The following is a 23190-nucleotide window of genomic DNA, read 5'->3' on the forward strand; positions in this document are numbered from 1 at the left end:
CCTAATTTATCAAGATTATGACTTGTACCAAGTTGATCTCTTTGGTTAATTTAATTTTGTGATCTGACACTGGGGCAACTTGTTAAACACAAATTGAAGTGTAGTGTTATTAATTCAAAACGTCTGACCTCAAAGTCATTCTTGTCGAATTGCCTTTTTATTTTTTCATGTTAACTCATATACAAACACATAGTATGCATCTGTATATATATCTAGTCACGTTGCTATTGCATTGGGTTCCGACCAATTCAAATTCACCGAGACACTTTTTATTAGTATTGTTTTTATCTCGAAGTCTAAATTTCTGATTAAAGTTTGAAGAACTTTTATTCATCTCATCACATCCTCTGCGCAAGTATTATCCCCATCTCTATCTCATTTAATCAATAGTGTCATAGTAAGTATACCTAATCTAATCTCCTTTTTTTGCATGTTGATTTTGACACCAAAATGGAATGCTCAGTATCTTGACATCATGATTCAATTGTAAGCATATACTTATTTTATATTCTCTTGAGTTTTAAAATCCTGCAATTGCTTTAATTGACAGAGAGATAAAATAATTCACAAAGATCTGATAATGAAAAAGACCAATTACAAAATCAGGTTTAAGACATCTGTTTTATGACATCCAAAAGTGGTCATAAAATCTTTATCTCCCTCAAAGTTTTATATGGAGTTAGGTAGGCAAGATACTTCGATGCTCTTTTGCTTTTTTCTTTTTAATAAAAGGGTGTCCCGTTCAACTTGCACGCTGGCCTTAAACTAATCCTCCAAGTAATGTTGTCCTCCAAAATTTAGACAAATGGAAAAATATCAGCCATTATTTCATATTTTTTGTCTCCATTAAGATTTGACAAGATACTTGGTTGCTTTTAACATATTAGAATAATAATTAACAAGCTGCAGATAGAGTGGAAGGACTTGTATACATTCCACTAGGTTGTGCACCCCCTTAACCAATTGGACAAGTTACATAAAGTTAGCCTAGCTTGTCATTATTATACTTATCTGATTAACCTTTGGGGTCGTTTGGTTGGTAGAATGAGATAGACAAAGATATTCTGGACATCTCGAAATTATTATCCTTATCCCACCCACCAATCGAGGCCTGGTGTTAAAGAAGCTAAGCAGTGTAGGTGATGAGTGGAAAAGGTGACATGATAAACTTCAGTGTTATTTGAAGGACCAACATAAATAAAAGTCCAGAGTTAACTTTGTCTGTGCAGATTGCAATAAAAGATCAATGCAGATGCAGATGAAACAAAATGCAGTAACAGAAGAACTGTTAAAAGCTAGTAGTTGAAAAGCTTTGACAAAAGCAGCTGTACTTAAGAAAATTTTCACTCTTTTATTAATTGATATAATGGTTTGTCTATCCTCTGCCCAGAGTATTTTGATTTGCATACAAGAATACAACACAAATAAAACAGTATACATTGTTAAAGACCAGTAAGACACACAAAACAAGGAAACACAGATGCCTAGGAAAAGATTAATCACATACTTAGACTTAGACAAAACCTCTCGAGAACAACTAGAGACTCTAATTTCACAACAATATTTGTTAATACTAGGTGGAAGACGGACCGCGATCATTTTGACCAAGTTTAGATGGCTGAGGGCTGGGAGTTTGCTTTATTTCAAGTCCCTTGCCATATCTGGGGCTTCTTTCTCCTCTTAGTACATTGATTCTTGGACTATAAGCCCTTTGAGATAGCTGTGGGCTGTGTGTTGACTTGATTTCCTCAAGGGAGGTGGGAGTTGAACTCGTTACTCTTGGGCTGCATGAGCGCCGGATTTCCCCACGGCTTCTTGTGATCATATCATCAAGAAGCTCACCACCATCAATGCAGGCTGGTTCTTGATCCTGCAAGTGCATAAATCATAGGATTAAGAAGACACCATCAGGACAGTTGCTATCATACATTTCCGTCTAAAACTTTTTCATTCACTACTTTCCTAGGCCAAATTTCATATTCTGATCAATGGTTAGTGGTGAGCGTTATTTAAGACTGATGAGGATAAAAAGAGAATTTCTTTTTAAATGCTGAAAGATGTAGGAAGGCTTTTGACAACTTACTCCATAGGACATGTTGTATGCTATTGCAGGGGCTTCTTCATATTCTGCAGCGTCTAGATCTTGTAAATGTGCTCCTTTGAAAAATTTGGGAAGCAAATACTGGCGCACTGGGACTAGAAGCATGATCAACAAAGGAAAAAGAACACCAGCTATTGGTATCCATGTGATGCCGAAACATAGGAGCAAATAAACTGTCTGAAACAAGGTGAACCAGGCAATTGTCTTGAAAGGTACCGTCTCGACAAATGTTGCATGATTATCTTCCAAGACCCTGATAAATGTGCAGATTAGGAAAGGTATACCAGAAGCGATATCAGAGACAAAACTGACTACATTCTATATGTATAATGTAAGAACCTCGCGGGAAACTGTAAGAGGTCATGGTGAAAATGAGGAAAGATTCTAACTCTTAAAGGTCTTTCAGAAAAGTAAGCTTTTAGTTCACTAAGAAGTCATCTCTTTTTTAAAGATTCTAATCAGTCTAAATTACTTTAGACCTCTCTCTGGGATGTGATCCGACATGCACACTTATAACTTATGAAACAATATTAGAACAAAAAAGACGGTAGGTAGAGTAGGGACTGAGATATGATTGGAGCATTGGGCAGTGACTTACTTGTATCTTCTACCTGGTGCAGTGAAAAGCAATAATATCCTCTCCCAAAACTGATTTCCTGGCAAGCTCTCTATTGCCATGAAAGCAAAGTATCCCCAGAGAACAGAAGAAGGAATCCTTTTCAAGATAGGCATAGCAGCCACACAAGCACCAACCATTAACGCCTGAAGGAGATTACTTAGACGCTGTTCTTTGACTTCTACTGGTAAGAGCTCATCAATATCCTTATCCACATCAAAGACTGTCTCATCAACTGGTGCATCTATGTACCCGGTACTCGATGCCCGTTGAACTGTGGTCTCTTTTAGCTCTTTCAACCCCTGTTTGAAGGAACACTGTAACAATAAGCATTTTAACTATCTTAATCGTTGCCATTTGGAAATGACTCGCTATTTACCAGGCCAGAAGGAGTTTGATACACAAGGGGAGTCTGCATCTCATTGTAAGCCTCCTGCATGCTCCTATACAATTGGCCAAGATTTGCATTTTTATCAATGCTTTTTCTCGCTGTTGATGCAAGTTTATTCCGTAAAAGCTGTTTCAAATAGAAGTGAGAAAATTAGAATACTCTCTGACATAAGAAAATTAGACTGATCATCCTAAATTTACCAAGAAAGCAGGAGAAAACAAATACTTGATAAACTAAAAAGCTTTTTCCATTCTGGGCCCATCATGTGGTTTTTGATTACATGATCCTTTTTTCCTTACTCTTCAATAAAAAAATAAGAATAATTAAGATTTCACATGTGCCTAGGAAGCTGGTGTTTGGACTTGCATTATTCAACAAGAAAGTAAACTTTCAATTCAAGGTTAGAATTTGTGGAGAACTGTGTAGACTTCTATATTGAGAGATAATTTCAGTACCTGATGTTTCAGAGTGGCCAAGCTTTTTGTGTGCATTGGAGATTGTGGAATGACTCCATTTGAAGGAGGAATGCCAAGAAGACCGCATATTATGACCTAATGAACATAAAACGTAATTAATGTACTCTTATAATGTAAAATTGACGTCAACAAACAAGAAAGCCAGAGTCAACAGCATACCAAGAAGCCCAAAAGAAGGAGGTCATAATGATACGAGGAAGGTTTCTTTAGATTGAACTCTTTTTGTTGGGAAAGTTGAGATGCAACACTGTGATCGAAATAGTAAAGGACAGCAATCATTGTGGCTGGGATAAATGCTCCGACAATATATAGAGGAGGAACATTCATCATTTCCTGTAAAACGCATCATCTTGAGTTTTAAAATATGCAAGATTGGATATCAATATCTCAAATCTTAAATCCATGATCTTGAGATTGATCAAATACTACAGATTTTTTTAGAAAAGCACCTTGATAACTGTCCAATTTGAGTAAGCTCCAGGTGACCATGGATTGGGGCTGAAAAGCCTCCGTGGTATCCCTTGTGGAACATCACGGGCTGGTATGTAAGATACAGCCGTCCAAACGAGCACCATTAGTGGGACACCATAGTCAGCAATAAATCCTCGAAACCAGCCTTCGAACAACATTGAAGTGTCAGCAAATTAAAAAATTACCTTCTTAGTTTCAACAGGAAATGACCATTCTAAATTGATGATTATTAGAAAGTGTCTTACCAACAAACTATATTAGATATTAAGAATAATATGTTTTTAAGACGATAAAATTTCATTCTGTTATCAGTAATATTCACATAGTTATACAGAATTATAAACCTGATCCATAGCGCCAGGATCTAGCTTTACGGCTCCTCAGTGCAGTAAGAAGAAGCCCGAAAGATAAAACTAGTGCAAACATTCCATTTCCAAAGCGCCAAGAAGGTGAGAATGCAGCCTGACGAGGATTTTCTCTTTGAGGTATGCCAAACTCCTCCACCAAACCCTGCATTTTTGCGACGAGCATTGAAATTTAGAAAAGCATTATGCTAATTCTAAGAATATTGTCCCAATATGTTTGACAATTGTACAAATTGGTGGAAAACCCTGTCTTTGGTGCAAACCAGCCAATTGTGGAAAAACTCTAGAAATGGGCCATAACTGGCTTTACTGATGCTAAAAGGGAATTGGTCTTCCAAACCTCACCAAATACTGAAAATAGTTCAAAAAAGACATTAACTTCATAAGATTTTTTGGTTATTTAGCTAAGAGCTTCACAAAGATAAAGCTTCCATTATAGTGAACGGAAGTCGGCTGCTACTTTCTGAGAAAAAACAATAGCAGAACTAAGATTTTATTTTTATGTTCTTTGTGATTATGTTGGTTTGATGCACTCTGCATTGCTTTCAATTTGTTTTTCCTGATCAGGAGATTGACGGAAAACTAGGATCATACAACATATTCAAGTTTGGTTACCTTAATAGCCTCTTGCATAAAGAGCATTGCTATGAGCATGCCAAATAATTCACCAGCCAGACGTGTAAATCTGTTTATTATGGAGCACGCCCCCAGAACGGCTAGCAAGAAAAGCAGAAAGGCGGTCCAAACACAAACCCTGCACATAAACATGTTAGAAAGGGTGATGATGAAGCTAGGAGGAGTTTGAGAGTGCTCAGAAGTTACCATCCTGTCCAGGCTAGAAAGAGATTCGGACCCAAATCCTTCCGATCTTTCGCAAAGTTGAACATGAAAGTGTACATCAAGACAGTTGGCTCAGCTACTCCTAGTATAAGGAGTGGTTGTCCACCAAGAATGGAATGGATTACACCACAAAGTGCTGTTGAAACAAGAGTCTGCACCGCAGTTATACTTCCATCTGAGATAACATTTGACAGACACGACATCTCAGTGACTAAACTATCAATAAGAAATAGCGGATACAGGAGGAAAAGATCAAATCTAACCGGTGCTTCTTTCCAGTTGCTCCCCAAATGAAATAACTGGAATTGCTGATGCAAAGAAAATGTAGGTCGTTGGAGCTAAGATCCTGCAACAGAATATGATAGACAACTTTTATGCATCCAAAAAAAAGTAAAGAGAACAAAATAATTTACTAGTACTACTTATGCACTACACTGTTAATAGTCCAATTTAACTGAAAAAGAAAGCTTTTCCAAGTGCAAATCATTGATAATTAAGTTGCACTTCAGCTAACCTGATACCAGCATGGAGACCACCAGTCCAGTCTTGCTTGTAGCATAACAATCTCCCCTTGAGATCATTCTTGATTCCACGTAGGGGAACAAATGTTTCTTCCATGATCACTCAAAATTTGTCCGAAATGAAGGGTGGAAATTTCGTTCTTTTTTGTTTCGTTTTGACAGATAAGAAAACTCGAAGGACAACAAACTAAAACAGAATCGAAGGGACTCGAGAGGCCAATATCAAACTCAACTAGACTTGCATAGGCAAAGGGAAAAAAACTTTGGGCAGGAAGACAACAACACCTACTTGATCATGACTAGAGTGTTTAGGATAAAACAGATTATTGGCTGATTCATTTAAGTTAACTGTATACTGACCTTCATTAAGGTCCATAAAATAAGATGTTATATATCTAACTCTACATATTAACAGATTTACAAAGAATACAAGTTAGTATAGAACAAAAGAATCAGTTAGCAATGAATACTATATGTCTAGAGATATGTCAAAGACCTCCAAACAAGCCTATTTGAATTCCATAGGACCACAACTCATATAAATTTAACGGAGTAAAGCCATAACTGATATAAAAAATCAAGCCTTAACGAAAGGAAATGAAGTACTCCATCTACAAAGATCTCGAATTAACGATTGACTCCGAAAAGCTCTAGATCCATTACATGTATAAATAGAGAATACAAGTTGCCACCAAAATGCACTTCAACAAGAACAAAGGGCAAACAGGGATCTAATTTTCAGTTACATGTCAGAACTTTATTGCTATCTGACAAAGCTATTTGGTGACAAAAATACCAAGAATCACGAATTTAGCGAGACCCCATTTATAGAAAAAAGTGATTTTTAGTGGTTTAAAGCAAGTTCAACCAAATGGGTATATCAAGAAAGCAATAATCAAGAGATTTAACGAGAACCCATTATCAAGAAGTTGAAAATGAATGATTTAAACAAAAGGGGTACCAAAGATAGTAGCTTTTTACTATTACATTACTCAGAATTAGAACCCTTGAAGAGCAATTAGGCAAGAAAGTTAGTTATTTGAGCAGAGCAATAACCAGTTTACATGAGTCAATAGAACAAAGTAACAGAAGAAATTGAATAGGGAGTTAACAAAATGTACCAAGAAAACTCAATGCAGATATGGAGAAGGAATGGGGGTGGGTGGGTTGCTGATGGAAGTTCTGATGGAAGTAAGCTTCTCTACGGTTGAGGGATTATTTGCTTGAACAAAGTGAGAGGTGAGTCACTATAAATAACTCCAGATTTTTTTACAAACCAACAAACAAGTGATTGAAATAAAATAGAAAAAAAAAGGAACTAGTAGTTATTTGGTGAGTGAAACTATTAGTGTGTTTTTTTAAATAATATTTAACTCACGAGCGAGACCAAGACCAAGATTATCATTAAGGGGTGTCATTATAAAGTATAATTATGAGGCTAATAGGATTAGAACACACACGACCTCAAAGAATTTTCACAACGTCTTAACCATTAGACTAAACTTTTAACTTAGAACTAACGAAGGAGTGTCACTTGACACCTTACCTAGTGTGGATCCGCCTTGCTCAAAAGGATTTAGGCTGAGTATGATTAAAATAGAGTATATGGAGTATAAGTTTAGTGTCGTATTACAAAAGGCATATGAAGAACTAAGAATTGATATACAACTTATCTTCAGAAGAGAAAGTTTCAAAGTATTTTGAATTTTAAGAAAATGGGGAGATTGATGAGGATATCGCTCATAGTAGTGAAGTGAGATGGATGAAAGTGAAACTCGCATCTAGTATACTATGTAATAAGTATGTGCCCCTTATGAGACTTAAAGGTGAGTTCTATAAAGTGATTACTAGACGACCGACTATGTTGTATAGTGTAAAGTATTGGTCAGATAAGAACTCACACATTTAGAAGATAAGGTGGCTGAAATGGCGATGCTTAAGTGAATGTGTGGGTATATTAGAAAAGACAAGAATAGGAACAAGAATATACGGGGCAAGTTCGATGTGTCCTCCATGGTCGACAAGATGTATGAAGCGAGATTGAAATAGCTTAGACATGTGAAACACGTCTGTCTTCGTGAGTATGTATGAGAAAAGGTAGAGGTATGAGAGGTTGACTAAATCAAAAATGAATTGTGAAGATGTGATTTAACATGGCTTGACTTAATATCTTCCGTTCACCAAAGACATGTCCCCATATAGGAGAGCCTCGAAGTCGAGAATTAAGATAGATAGTTAGTACATACTCGGGTGTTCTCTCTTCCCAGTGGTAAAGCAATGTACACCTACTTGTTCCCTTTCTAGTGTTGTTATTATTATTATTATTATTATTATTATTATTATTATTATTATTATTATATTAGCATTATCTTATTTTTGGATTTGTCACGATTATTATTATTTTATTTTTTTTAATTTGATTATTTTAAATATTTTTACCACAACTATTTATTCTTACATTTTTGTCAAATCATATCTATAAAAAATAACCTCTTTACCTTATAAAAATAGAAATAAGATTTGCGTATACTTCATTCATCCTAAGCCCAACTTGTGGGACTATAAATTATTTTAATCATAATTAACTATTTTAGAGTTCTTTTTGTAAAAGTGAAAGGAGATAATAATGTGTAGTTAGGAGATTGTAGTGTAGAGAGATAGTAGAGGGAGACAAAAACAGTGTTCAACTGAAAAGCTTATTTCATGAATAGGAAAGGGATTGCTAAAAAGGCTGAGACTAAAACACAACCACAAACTCACCTTTAATTAACAACACTCCTCCTTTAAACTTCATCTAACTACTTTAGCTAATTAATCTTGCTTAATTTAATGCAAAAAAATTGGAAAGTAATGTGAAAAAGAGTATTTTGGCTGTTAAGTTGTTACTCCACCCCCTAATCCTCTAATCCATATATTAAGTGAACTGTTGGAGTATGACATAATTTTTGAGAAAAATATTTAAGAACATAAATTAACGATTACTTTTCACCGTTATCTTTTTGATTATTTTTCAACTATTCACCTAAAAAATGTGATGTAGTTGAGAACCTCATTAACTAAAGAGTAAATCCAAACTAATTGGATTTGCTTATAATATGTCGCTAAATGATATTAGCATGTAATTATTGATGTTTAGTTATTAAATTTTATCTATCGCTAGAGTTTTGTTTTCTAGTAGCCTATATAAACCTTCTATCCAAATTCTCAACCTACTATATCCTTTCATTTAAGGTCATATCTTTAGTAAGCTAAAATTACACTACGCCTTATTTAATCCTAGTTGGGACAAAGAGAGTAATTAATTAAATATCTCTTGGACTTCGAATAATTTACTTATTTTGAACTATAAAAAAAAATCACAACGATTCAGACTAAAGCAAGTACCTTATTAATGTAATTCATGACATATATTTAAAAAGTTGAATTGAATGAAAGTGAAATTTACTTGTTAATATTACCGAACTAGGAACACTTCACATCATACTAAATAACACAAACGAAAATGAAGATATTGTCATTTTTGCCATTTAGAGAGAATAATTGTATTTTAGTACAAAAATATAATGAATAATGCCTTAAGAACAAGTTATGGCACTTTATAGCCAGCTAATTGACGTAAGATTTAGTTAGCTAAAAATCTAAGTTAGTATTTCTGAAATTCATCAATTTGTCCACCTTCATTACCCTTTTTTTTAATAGAGAAAACAAAAAAAAAAAAAAGCACCGACGGGACATTTATTTTATTTATTATTATAGAAAAACACTACCTAGGTTGTCAATCACATTTAGGAGTCAATATTATTGTAACTGAGCTTTAAATAATTAAATGTACATCTTTCCTAAGAATTTTGCATACCTGTTATGACCTTGATCAATAACTCATGTTAAGTGTTATTATAGGTTTTTAAAAATTTTGGAAAAATAATTTGTGCGTTAGGTGTCTATTATATAAATAAGTTAATTATTTTTTTTTCAATAAATTAATCATTTAAAATATGATCATTTTTTTAATTACATGTATTAAACTCAATAAGCCGCAAAACCTCTTCTAATTGATGTTATTTATTATTAAACAATGACATATTTTAAGATGCTATTTATAATTAAATAATGACATATTTTAAGTGGTTGACTTGTTTATATAATAAATACTTGAGAATATGCACGTCAATTGAAGGCAGGGGTAGAGCCACACCTTAGTATGGGTGGTCAGATGAACAACCTTCGTCGAAAATTTTTTGCAAGTATATATGTTAAATATCAAATTTTTGGATATATACTATTTGTTGAACAATCTTGACATGCTAAATAAAGATAGGTCAATGGTTAGGGTTATTTCAAGGGCATTGGGTTCGGGCCTAGGCAAAGACGTTTTGTTTTTTTAAAAAATAGTTTTGTTTTTTAGAGAACAAAGTCACCTCAATGGCCTGGGTTTGAGCTCAGACTAAGGCGTTTTGTTTAACTTTTTTTTAGTTTCGGTTTTCTAAGAGAATAAAAGTGACATTCCAATCTTTATAATCTCACCAGCAAGGTTTATTTTTTTACTTGTCCTAAATATGAACACCCTTGATGAAAATTATGTCTCTGTCACTGATTGAAGATATCTTATATAATATTTTATCATGCGTTTCGATACTCAATTGAAACAAGTCATAATTCTAGTGACCTTTTTTACAAAGACGTATAGAATTAAAACGCGATAACTAAAATGAATAGAAGGGAGGCTGTGCGTACAGCAAAGCACGCATTTTAAGCCAATAGAGTGATAGACAATACTTTTAAATGTATTAGGTCAACTAATATTTTTCCCGTCTCTTCCCCCCCCCCCCCCCCCTACGCCCCCAAACCTTCCCTTAATTATAATATCATTTCTAATTATCATGTAATTTGTCCCTTTTCTATAAAAATACACAAAATAATCATGATTAGATCTTAATTATGCAAGTTTAATGAGAAAACAAACCTAGGATTGCATGATGAAGGTTTTTTTTGAAGAGCTTTCAAATGCATGTAAAAGAAAAAGGCCCTCATACAAAAAAAAAAAAAAAGTTAAAGTGGGATTACCTAATTAATTAGAGATTCCCCTCTTTTTTTTTTGCTACATTTAAAAGGCACCTAATTAACACTTTTCGTTAATGCCAGCATGTACTTAAAGTTTAATTTATTTCATTTAATATATCTTCTTTTATTTTCTAGTGGAAGATCATCAATATATATTTAAAAATTGATATATACTATATAGTATTAATTTATTATGTGTTATCAAAGAGATCTGCCTATCATGCTATCTTCTTAATAACGCCACTAGCACACCACTTCCATTAGCTACAGTTCTTTTTTACTCTCATGAGTCATGGTGTTGACCATTAATTTGTTATTCCATCTTGATCAATTAATATTGTCAATCTTTTTAAGTCATTGCACCCCCAAATTTTAAAAAGATATTTAATTAATTACTCTCTTTGTCCCAATTAGGATTAAATAAGGCGTAGTGTAATTTTAGCCTACTAAAGATATGACCTTAAATGAAAGGATATAGTAAGTCGAGAATTTGAATAGAAGGTTTATATAGGCTACTAGAAAACAAAACTCTAGCGATAGATAAAATTTAATAACTAAACATCAATAATTACCTGCTAATTTCATTTAGCGACATATTATAAGCAAATCCAATTAGTTTGGAGTTAGTTAGCGACAGATTACCTCGTGATTACTGATAGATTTTGTAGATAATTTCATGTTTTCTAGAAGTACATAGAGTTTTGTCTCGCTTTTTGGTTAGATTAGGCTTGGTGGGGTCTGGCAACATTGTACCTATCGTAGTATTTATTTTCTTTTTCTTAACTAATACATGTAATAGTCTCTTGCTTTTGTTATTTGTTATCACCTATTGTTTATTATGTTTTAGTTAGCACATTATTTCGCCGTTCTCATTGTTCTTTTTTGGTATGCTATGTACCATTTTAATAAAATATTTTCTTCACTATCGTATATATTTTCTTTTTCTTAACTAATATTTGAGCCGAGAGTCTTTCAAAAACAACCTCGTTATTTCTACAAGCTAAGAGTAAGGTCTGCGTACGCTTGTCCTAACTTATGGAATTACATTAAATATATTATTCTTTTTAAGCTTTTAATATTTCATTTTCTTATTTTACATTGGCCAAGTACACAATAATCACCAAACAGTCAGTTCAGTTTTTGGTCCTACAAAATTATATAATTGAAGTCTACTATACCTCCATGATTGAAATATATAAAGGAGATATATTTAACCCTAGCTAGGGTTTATCTCTCATGAAAGTAGTAATTTACGTGTCTTTAATACTTATTAGCCTCCTTTGTTGGTTAATTAAATCAATCCCAATTATATTTTTCTTTCGGTGAATAAGTCATATTACTAAAAGGCTATTTGACAAAAAATTCAAGGTTCATCTTCATTTCATTGGCTTATAATAATATTAATTTCTCAAAACCTATGCAAGTGTTTGCGTCAATTGCATAACTACTTCAAAAAGTTACCTTACTATGAGTTTAGCCCATAACGTCATGCACCTATGCATAATTTAAATATTCATGCATATTTAACAAACAAAAACGTATTAATCTGGATTGTGATGAAATGGTTGAGATCTTTCCATGATTAATCAGATCTTTCAAATTCGAGCTTCAAGGCATGGAAAAAAAAAGTTTTGTTAAGAGTGTCACTCCAAAAAATAGACCCTACAATACATGAATCGAAATTTAATCGACTCTATACAAATATACCAAACATGATTGGAAATCCACAACCCAAAAGTTGTTCAAATTAATTTCCTTTTCTCTATTAGTCTTTCGCCAATATATTTCATTTTTAGGCGTGTAAAATGGGAGTGATATTATTTTATAAACAAAACATTATATATTAATACACTATATCAATGTTTCTTAAAAATAATCCAAAGTAAATATTAATTTTACAAAAAATCGTCTCATACTCAAGTCACTGACACCGCTAAATAATCCTAACTATTTCTACATCTTATCGTTTTCAAATATTTACTCAACTATATGATATTAATGATCTTAACGCATTATTTCTTTTATTTGTAACAAAAAAGTCAATTAACTATGCATATAGTATTTGCAAGATCACTCAATCAATCAAATACCTAATTAATTTATCCTCTAAATTATCAACCTTTGTCGCATTTTTCAAAAAACCTATTTTAACACTATGACAAAAGTTGACAATTTAGAGGATAACAAAGGTATTAGGCAGGTTAATTATGACCTTCTGAGTGCTACAAGCATAGTTAAGTAATTTTTCTGTTACAAAAAAAAAAAAAAAACATATACAACTTCACTAGATAATTTCTGATAGTTCATGAGTGATCGTTACTCTATTTTGAAAAAAAATCATTAATGAGGTGATGTTGTCAAACCTTAATTTAACGTAAAGAGTTGATTTTTCGATCCAAATATGGTTCATTGAATTGATGATTGCAATTCTCAACCAACATGCATGTGCAAACAAGTAATAACAATAATCTACTTACTATATATTAAAAATATATAAATTAAAGTGTGAATTATTTCTAATTATATACTCGTAGTACTTATATGTATATGATTGATTATAACCACTTAGAGTCAGCGGGCGGTTTGTAAGTCCAATTATTTATATAGTAAATAATATATAGTCATGATAATAATGAGAAAAGACATTGAAGGCTCATGTGATATTTTCTATTGTTAATGCATCAGCAGTTTAGATTTTTAATGCCAACAAAATTGATTAATTATCCTCTTTTGACTTTGCACCATCCTTCCAGAAGCACATATGTATGGAGAAAATGAATATTATATAGTTCATATAACTTCATATGCATCAATGCTAGCTAGCTGTTAATGTTAGAGTTTTGGCCCGTTAATAATTTGAATTTTATTATAAGTTGTTATGATCTAATTTATCAATCATATGATTTGCAATTATAAGCTTCTGCATGATACCTTAATCATTTTTAAACTCAACAGTTAATTCATATATTATTAGACTATCATCGCAATAAAAATAGTTTTTAGCGGTAATAAATATATTATTAGGGCAGTTGTGGCACTAGGTCCTTAAGGAAGCGCGTATATTTATTGTTTAAATCACATAAAGTTTATATTAATATTGAGTAGTGGTTGACTTTGAATATAATATATATATATATATATCAAACATGATTTAACTCTGTTAATAAGAACTTATAACTTGATAATTGTTACAGTACTGCTTAAATAAACATTTTATTTGGATGATTATGGAGGGTTCAAGTGAGAAATTATTATAGGCTAAAACCCAAAAATCGAAAATAACGAAATTGATCCAATCCAAACTTATTTGGAACTAGGAAATTTGGCCGCGCTTCGCGCAGTTATGAAATATATATGTAAATTTATTTTAGAAAATAATTATGATACAAAAAATAAAAAATCAATTATAGAAATAAAAAAAATGATAAAATTACAATACAAATATTTTTGTAGAATTAGAGTTTCAAGTGAATTATATTTTTATTATCAAATGTTTTTCAAAAATAAAGGACTAATTTATTAAGAAAAAAATTCATACACTATGATGTTAATACATAAAATTCGGATAAACATATTTAAGGACTTGATTTTTTTTCTTATTTTTGTCAAATGATAAATTTACTATTCGATGAATCTTTTTTTAGTTCAGAAAAATAAATGATGAAACTAAAAATAGGAGGAAATAGAGATAAATATTTTTGCTTCATTTCTTCTTCGATATTTAATCCTTTCTTTGTCCTTGTTTTTTCTCTTATTATCATCTTCTATATAATTATTATTCTCTATTTTTCATTATCATCTAAATAAACCTCTATTGCTAATTTTTCGTATATATCTTATATTATTATGGTGATTCATTAGAAGTAGAAGAAACGAACAAATTTAAATGGTTCTTCACCATAAAAAAATACCTAACAATTCCGTATTTCAATACTTAATATACATTTTTTTGAGCCATGAGTAATAAAATTTAAACGTCTATTAGCGTAGTTAGTTGTGTTCTGACAAAGTTACAAATAACTAATTTGAGCCTAAATGAAAATGTAATTTAGTAAAATTAAAAAATTTATAAGAACCTAAATTTTAAAAAATATAGAGAGAACATATGAAAAAGTAAGTAAAAAGAGAAAAATAACAACATAATTTTGTCAAGTCCTTAATCAATAAAACAAAGATGATAAAAAAATCATATAATCAATGCTTATTAGGCAACCCTTCTATCCATATCCAAGAATCTTTTCATGGAGTCAAACTAAAGTATAAATCTGATACTATAACAATAATATAGAATATCACTATTTCAAATATGGAATAAAATAATAATATTGAGTAGGAATCTAATGAAAAAAAATATATGAATTTATATAGACAAAATTGAAGAAATTAATATCATTAGGTATCTTAAATTTTGAAATTAAATAGTTGGGGGTTATGAATATAAAAATTTAAAGAAAAAGAGTTAATAATATTAATTAAAGTAAAAGTTCAATTAGGTATAAGTTATGGAGATAAGAATTTTAAAATAAATAAAAGAAGGAAAAAATAAAATAATGAAGACCAAAAAAAACTCATGAACTATTCAACATTTGTTGGGTGTTTAAGTTTTATTAGGACAGCATGCAAATCAACTTCTTCTCTTTTTGTACTACTCCATCGTGTTTAACAAAAGTGAAAGAGGAAAAAAAATACAATAAAAAAATAGACAAATATCTTGAAATATTAAAGTAGTAAATATTGAGACTTTTAATTTTTTGTAACAAAGATAATAATGAGTGTAAAAAAATTTTCAGACATTTAAGTATAACAATAAATAGAGGAGTAGTAATTGATATATTTATTTTTTGTACAATAATAAGTATATAGAAAAATATGAAAAATTGTGGAAAAAAGATAAATAGAATCTTTGTCCAAAGAGAGGTGCAACTTCATTTCTCTATGAGATTTTTAAGTACAACAATATGTAATAGCTATAAAAAAAATGTATCATAGATAATATACTTTCAAGCATGACAAAATTTTAGAATATTGAAATCAAAACAATACATTAATGAATCTTTAAAATATTGAAAGCATTCAAACTTTATACTAATATGATCATCTCTCTTGATGAATCTTTCAACATAATTAAACTTCCTTCTTCATTTTGATGATCTTGTATTAAATTAATGTGAACATCTCTTTATAATGAATCTTTCAACATAATTAAACTTCCTTCTTCATTTTGATGATCTTGTATTAAATTAATGTGAACATCTCTTTATAATGAATCTTTCAACATAATTAAACTTCATTTTGATGATCTTGCATTAAATTAATGTGAACATCTCTTTATAATGAATCTTTGAAGAATATATCTTTGATCTTCATCAAAGTGAAGAACATATCTATGATCTTCATCAAAGTGAAGAACGTATCTATCTTGTCTATGATTTCTTACGGAAAAGATGAAGAATAATTTTTATTTTTTTTAAAAGAGAAAAAAAACTACACTATTAAAAAGAAAGAATGAGAAAAACACTACACTAATAAAAAGAAAGAATGAGAAAAAAAAAATGAATATTCAACATCTCCATGTATGATTGTAATTTAAAGATTTGATAATCCATAAGAATAAGTTGAAGAGACATGTTATTTAAGTAGAGAATATGAATAGATGGAGGTTTTTTGTAACTCATTAGATTAAATTAGAATAGTAAATATGATTGTTTTTTTTATTTAATAAATAAAATATTTAATGAAAAGAATTAAGAAAAAAAATCTCAGAAAGGAGAAAAAAAAAATGGAGGTCATATAGAGGCGCCACATCACCTTATTTATGTTTCTCCTTTATAATATAAATATATTTTGAATTTATTTATTTTTTTAATTCAAAAACTGAAAATCTAAATCAAAATATTCATATCGAAGCCAAACTGCCTAGAAACCCACAACCCCTACTTTGTGTTATTTAATTTCTTCATAGATAGGAGATTCTTTACCTTAAAAAACAATGCAGTAATGAGATTTTGAAGTGACCATTATGGGTTTGTCTCCCTCTTTTGATGAGATAACTTTAATTTTTAAGCTAAGAAGATGAACAAGATAAGCATTACAAATCTTGTTCATTTCATACCTAATCCTCAATATATATAATTAATTGTGTATGTATACATAGTACTAAAAGTTTATAATTATGATGCATGAAACCTAACATCTTGATTGGATGTTTTGGTTTCTTTTGATTGTTTTGTGCTTCAAAGGATAAATAACCGGCAAATTAAATGAAATGTCTATTAGGTTAAATTTTGTATATAAAAAAATAGCCTATTTAAAATATATATATAAAAAAAAGTCACTTACTATATAATGTGATCATTCAACACTTTTTTAGTTACAAAACTTGACGAACGGCTTCCCTATTGCTGCTAGTTGACATCTTCATCGGCCCCCCTTGCTCCCTCCTCCTCCTTCTTCCTCTTCTTTTTTCGTCGAGCAATTATATATTAAAAGATTCAAAATATCGAGAGAATTTCATATTTAAAATTTGAAATTATTTAGAGGAGATTTTGAGTTGGCGGTGATTGAAGAGTCAGTGTATAATCTATGTACAGTCAGTAAATACTTCATGTACACTCATTATATAAGTCATATTACTCATTAGTCAATGATACTATAAGAGTATATAGTATATATACTCTTATAGTATCATTGACTAATGAGTAATTTCTGAACAAGAAACCTTAATGATATCAATACAATATATATAGACTAATTTAGTATGAATTAAGCGAAATTATCAGCATCAATGATACCAATACAGTACATGATACTGATTTAGTACCAGTTAAGCGAAACTAGTTGGGAGAGGAGATATATAGTGTAATTATTTAATGAGGTATGAATGTAAAGGAGTATATATTTGTAATTATTTTACTTTTATGGGGTATTTGCTTAGTTTTCCTTTAAATAATTAACTATGAGAAGACACAAAAGGATGAAAATTAACTCCAATTTTTTTAGTGTATATGAGAATGGACTTCTCTTAAAGGGAATATGCTTATGTAAGATTTTTTGTATTTTATTTAGTTATAGCAAGTTGTACACGAATTATTGGCTTGGATGCGACCGTCACTAAAAAATTAAATCGCTCGCAGATCGCAGCTAACATAATTTTTTGATAATTTGTTAGTACTAATCGCAAAATAGGATTAGTGATCACATGATATTTTGTTATTTAGCTACATGGTTTGTCTATCTCTAATTCTTAATTTTAATAATTTGTTATATTTTTTTAGTTAATAGTCAAAAACATATCATATTTAAAATATCTCCTTTTTTTAAGTTTTATATCTGAATTATCAGGTATGTTAGTTTCTTACATGAACTATTATCAATTATTAATTATCAAAAATCATCACGACTACTAGTTTTTCAATTTTTCTACTTGAAAGTTCGGGTATAAAACTCAAACAACTAATAGTTGAAATGTGTTTTGCTAAATGGGGAGTGATCTTTCAGGTGAAAAACTGACACACCAAATAATTCAGATATAAAATTTAAAATATTAAAATATTTTAGATATATTTTTTACTGTTCACTCTATATTATTTACGTTATAGCTTGGAAATAAAATGGTCCACATTTGCATATAGAAATATTAAGGACATGAATTTGATCTTAATGTAAACACGCAAGCTGTCAAAAATTGGTCGTACCAAAGAATTGATTATAAAACTCATAATAGGACAATTATAACGAAATAATTCTAAATGATCATCATTTGACTTCTTAATTAATTAAAATCAATATAATTGGAGGTGTTAGAAATGTTTGTGTTAATTAATTTTATTTTCTTAATACATCAAGCAACTAATTTGGATTCTGATGTTTATATATTTATATATAAAATTTAATAAAAGGACAGAAACTAAAAACGACAAGATGAACTGCATCTATCGTACTAGTTTTTAATGAATTTCCAACATAAGTTGACTAATTAAAAATGACGTCTAACTGCATTTACACAAAATAGAACCAAAAATCGACACAGTATAAAATTTATTATAAGTAACAAATGAATTTAGAAAATTTAATTAATTGATTAAATTTATCTTTGAGTCACCAATAACACTTGGTGGAGATGTGGTCCCTTAATGTTGTTTTTGCAAATGCTTAGAACTGTAGCTAAATTAGGTTTATGAATTTAATGAATAAATAATGAGATTGTTGTGTTTTAAAAAGTGTAAATAGGAAATGAATTGTTTTTTTTAATAAAAATATATGAAAAATAATAATATAATTTGAATAGTTTCATATTGAATGAGTTGTGACTTTCCGATGGGTTAACGTTGCAACTTTTACAATGAGTTAAATTTACTAATATATAGATTATCTTTATATAGAAATTAAATTCATAAATATGATTACTATACAAAGAGGCCTCTCTTGTTATAATTTAAATAAATCAATTAGAAGCTGGTTCCTTTTTACTTTTAAAAAAAATTAAGCACTAAGGTCCCCACATGTTTTTCTCGTTAAGACACATCTTTTTTTTTTTTTTAATAATAAAAAACGTTAAAGTATTTTCTTTTTGGTTTTAAAAGAACTAAAAAAGAACTTATCTCAGCAGTTATTAAATGAAAAGAAACATAAATAAGCTATTTGCAGCACCAAAGGACAAGTTTACTTTCTCCCGTAACAAACACCATGGCTGTACGGACGAAAAGAAAGTAAAAGTTACACGTGCAGTTATACATCGATGACACGAAATTTAAAAAAGTAAAAAAGTTAATTTTTAATCTCGTTATCTAAAAATATGTCAAACACTCATATATGATAAACTATATTCCGATCGTGATTTCATGGTGCTAAACATGTCATGTATTTAATTTTAATAGACTATAAAAAATGTGACAAATAAATTGATACTAAAGGAATAACTTTAATTTGTTGTAATTAAACAGTAGAGCTTTTCTTTTGCATAATAAGTTGGCTGTCACTTGAATTAAACGACAAAAACATATTATGTATTGTTTGTTTGATTATATAAAAATAATTATTAAGTGTGCCTTTTCCTTTCCAGAGTTGATCATTAATAAATACTTCCATCTATATTAGAGTTTTGAGAAATTCACAATATATTCTCAAAACTTTAAAGACAAAGTAACTCCATGATAGAAGAAGAAAATATTGAAGAACAAGATCGAATTAAATTAATTAGACTCTAAATAAATATCTAATATCGAATAAAAACAAAAAAAAAAAACATAATTAGAAACAAGACAAGTTTATCCTAAACTTTCTTGATAAAGTAGTATGGTTGATTGGTGCAAGTTAATAGATAGACCATATACAATGCAAGGTCCAAATTAAGCATGGTTAGTAATAGTTTTTTTTTTTTTTCAAAAAATTTCCACCTGTTGTTTAATATTCGTATTGGAGCTTATTTTATATTCGCTCTATGTAGGATCCCATTTGAGGGGGAGGGGGAGAGAACGCTCTACACTACAAGAAATAAGGCATTTACCAACAAAAAATTTTGTTGCTATATATTGTGTATTGTTGCTAAATACTTTTGGCAACGACAAAAAAGTTGTTGCATGTCGTTGCCTTAAACCCCGATGCGATAAGTATACACAACAACAAAAAATGTTGTTGCCAAAAGTGAACTAAGCGCAACAAAAAATGTCGTTGCCACAACTTATATTAGGTTGTTAAAAGTCATGTAGTTGTAGCTTAAAATGATATCTAGCAACAAAAAGTTATTGTTGCAATAAATATTAGTTTTTTTCCAACAATATTATTGTTGCCATAAAATTATTGTCAGAGCCACACAATTCCAATGCCCTCCTAATCATTCAATGAACTCTAATAAAAGCAATAAATTGAAAATGATGTAATTCTCAAATGCATATAAATAAACATATTATATAAATGTAAAGATCAATACATAATTTTTTTGCAAAAGATAGATTTCTAGGCCAATGTGATTTCTTAAAGTATCTTTTGCTTACAAAAAGAACAAGAAATCAATATTTAATATCATAAAATTCTAGAATCTCCTTTCAACAAATTGGCATTGTTGGACCACATTCCCATTTGTATTGATTTGCACATGCCAATCCTACAAATGAGACTCAGGGCTCAAACTTGAAAATGCTGATTAAGAGACAAATAGTCTCATTCGCGGCCCCATATACTGAATAGTAATAGTTATATGAATGTTAACCTATTCAGACAAATTGACAGTAAGACGAAATGATGTGTGTAATCACCCTCTACTTACATTTTGTTTGCAACTTGTAAAATCCTACTTATATTTTTTTATTTATAAAAAATAGAGTAAATTGAAATTTTTTATTTTTTGCCTCATATAATTGATACCAATTGAATGAGTTCAATTTATTTATTTTTGTACAATTTAGTTGAACATAACCAAAGTTTTGTGGACCTAAAGTTATAAGTTTTGGGTTCATCAATTTGTGAGATGAAAAAAAATTCATATATGATTAATTTCAAATATGTGATAGATCTTAATTTTCTCGAAAGCACTTATTGTCCTCATCTCCAAAGTTCAGTGAGCATCATGTCTAATTTCTCTACTATTTTTTTCTCTTCCATTTAGGTCAATTATATGAGTTCACTTGGTACTAGCTTCTTTATTGGATAATTTTATTTTAATAGGAGTTTTTCAAAAAAATAACTTCCTAACTACATCAATGCTTGAGATGATTTTAGGCGCAACCTATTTCATTTAATCATTTAATTTGACATGCGTATATTAATTATCATTTTTATCATACTATCAAACGCCCCCACATAAGCTAAAAGATAAAGACGAAAATAATAGGAGCAAAAAGAAGAGTTGATTTGATTGAGAAAAAAGAAAACGTTGCATTGAAGACAACAAAAAATCATTCTTTCCATTCATTGGCAAATATAATTTCCACTTGCATGATTATTAATTTACACAACTTTTTTGAATACATGCAACGCATATGCATGCCTTTTTTTTTAATCAACAACTATATAATGTAGGAAATAAAGAGAAAAAAAAACTCCACTTGTAAAATAATATAAAGTTGGTCTAATCAAATAAACCTCAATAATGCAATGTAGATTGAAGTACATTTCCAAATTAGAAAAAAATGTTCATCACATTGAGAATTTTTTTTCTATTTGTTTCTTCTTTTACAGCAAATTAAAGTTGAAAATAAATATAGTCTACTAGCTGCTAAATTGTCATTTTTATATGGGAAGACTCTATACATTATTGTTTCCACTAACATCTTTTCATTTTCTTATCTTTGAGCCAATTTGATTAATTTTCTTTTGAAGTATGAGCACAATATTTTTCACGTTCATTTTTATTTGTTCACAATGAGCTTTAAATAATTTTAAAATATTATTAAATGAAGTGTATATTTTATCATGATATTCATATTAATTAATTGATAAATTATCATTAATGAATTTGAAAATGATTTGAAATAAGTAGTCAATGTTAAGAGAAACAAAAAAAAAATCTCCTTTAAAATTGAAAATTTATTTTTAATATAGTAGATCAGTAAACGTAATCGTGACTCACGTCCGATCATTTAGTTCTCATAAAAATTACCAATGTCTAGTCACATGTTTATGATTTGATTATTTTCAAGGTGGTTGATTGGAAAATGAGAAGGGAAATGATAATTAAAACAAAAAATACTCTTGCCGTTTATTTTTATTTGTCCATTATATTAGAAATAAATCTTAACTTTTACTTGTTCACATTAATATATCAAGAGAAAAATATATTTTTTGCCCTTAATAAATAAAAGTATGTAATAAAACATAGACTTTATTTATTGGGTACAAAGTTGACAAGTAAAAACGAACAAAGGGAATACCAAGTAGTCACTTTAAAAGGCCACTACTTACGAAATGCAAATTTTGGACCAAGTTGAAGTTAGTATTGGGCCTTCGTCCTAAAGCTTTACTTGTCAAGTCCAATAATTTACTGTAGATTTTGCAATCTTTTATAAGTAACAGTCACTTATGACAAATTTAGTGTAATCTTACAAACAAGGTCTGAGGAGTGTATTGTATATGCAAATTTTAGCAACCTTGTGATAGTAAGGAAATTTGTTATGAATCAACCCTAGCCCGACATGAATTTACGTCACAGAATTAGGTTATTGGCCAAGAAAAAGTAATAAGACCAAAAGACCTTCGCAAAGGTTGATTTGGGATCCAAGCCCAAGTAGCAACGAGTTTAAAAGGAAGAGAAGTTAGAAAGAGAGGTTATACTTATTGTTTTGTGAAAGTCTGGTTCTCCTCATCTCCCTTCTTCCGTCTATCAATCCGTAGTCTTACTTTAGATATTTTTCT

The 23190-nt window shown here is 30.0% G+C and overlaps 1 protein-coding gene across 1 annotated transcript; it reads right to left on the reverse strand.

Moving 5' to 3' along the window:
• Positions 1–1331: 1331 nt before the first annotated feature.
• Positions 1332–7065, reverse strand: LOC125872173 (probable boron transporter 2). Its single transcript, XM_049552870.1, has 12 exons — positions 5775–7065; positions 5524–5606; positions 5243–5435; positions 5036–5174; positions 4400–4565; positions 4034–4200; positions 3744–3917; positions 3564–3659; positions 3097–3234; positions 2700–3019; positions 2084–2354; positions 1332–1870 (listed from the first exon to the last, which is right to left on the reverse strand). Exons 1-12 carry the CDS (start codon positions 5876–5878, stop codon positions 1574–1576), a joined length of 2148 nt encoding a protein of 715 aa, XP_049408827.1. The 5' UTR covers positions 5879–7065; the 3' UTR covers positions 1332–1573.
• Between the last annotated feature and the right edge of the window lie 16125 nt (positions 7066–23190).

This window comes from Solanum stenotomum, chromosome 8 (genome assembly GCF_019186545.1).
Source record: "Solanum stenotomum isolate F172 chromosome 8, ASM1918654v1, whole genome shotgun sequence".
NCBI lineage: Eukaryota > Viridiplantae > Streptophyta > Magnoliopsida > Solanales > Solanaceae > Solanum > Solanum stenotomum.

Excerpts from the sequence above, each read along its gene's own strand:
- LOC125872173 (XM_049552870.1), bottom strand. The coding sequence starts at position 5,878 with ATGGAAGAAACATTTGTTCCCCTACGTGGAATCAAGAATGATCTCAAG. Across the intron at positions 4,201-4,399 it reads ATCCTGGCGCTATGGATCAG|GCTGGTTTCGAGGATTTATT; the intron begins GTTTATAATTCT and ends TGTTGTTCGAAG. Across the intron at positions 3,918-4,033 it reads CAAATTGGACAGTTATCAAG|GAAATGATGAATGTTCCTCC; the intron begins GTGCTTTTCTAA and ends TGCGTTTTACAG.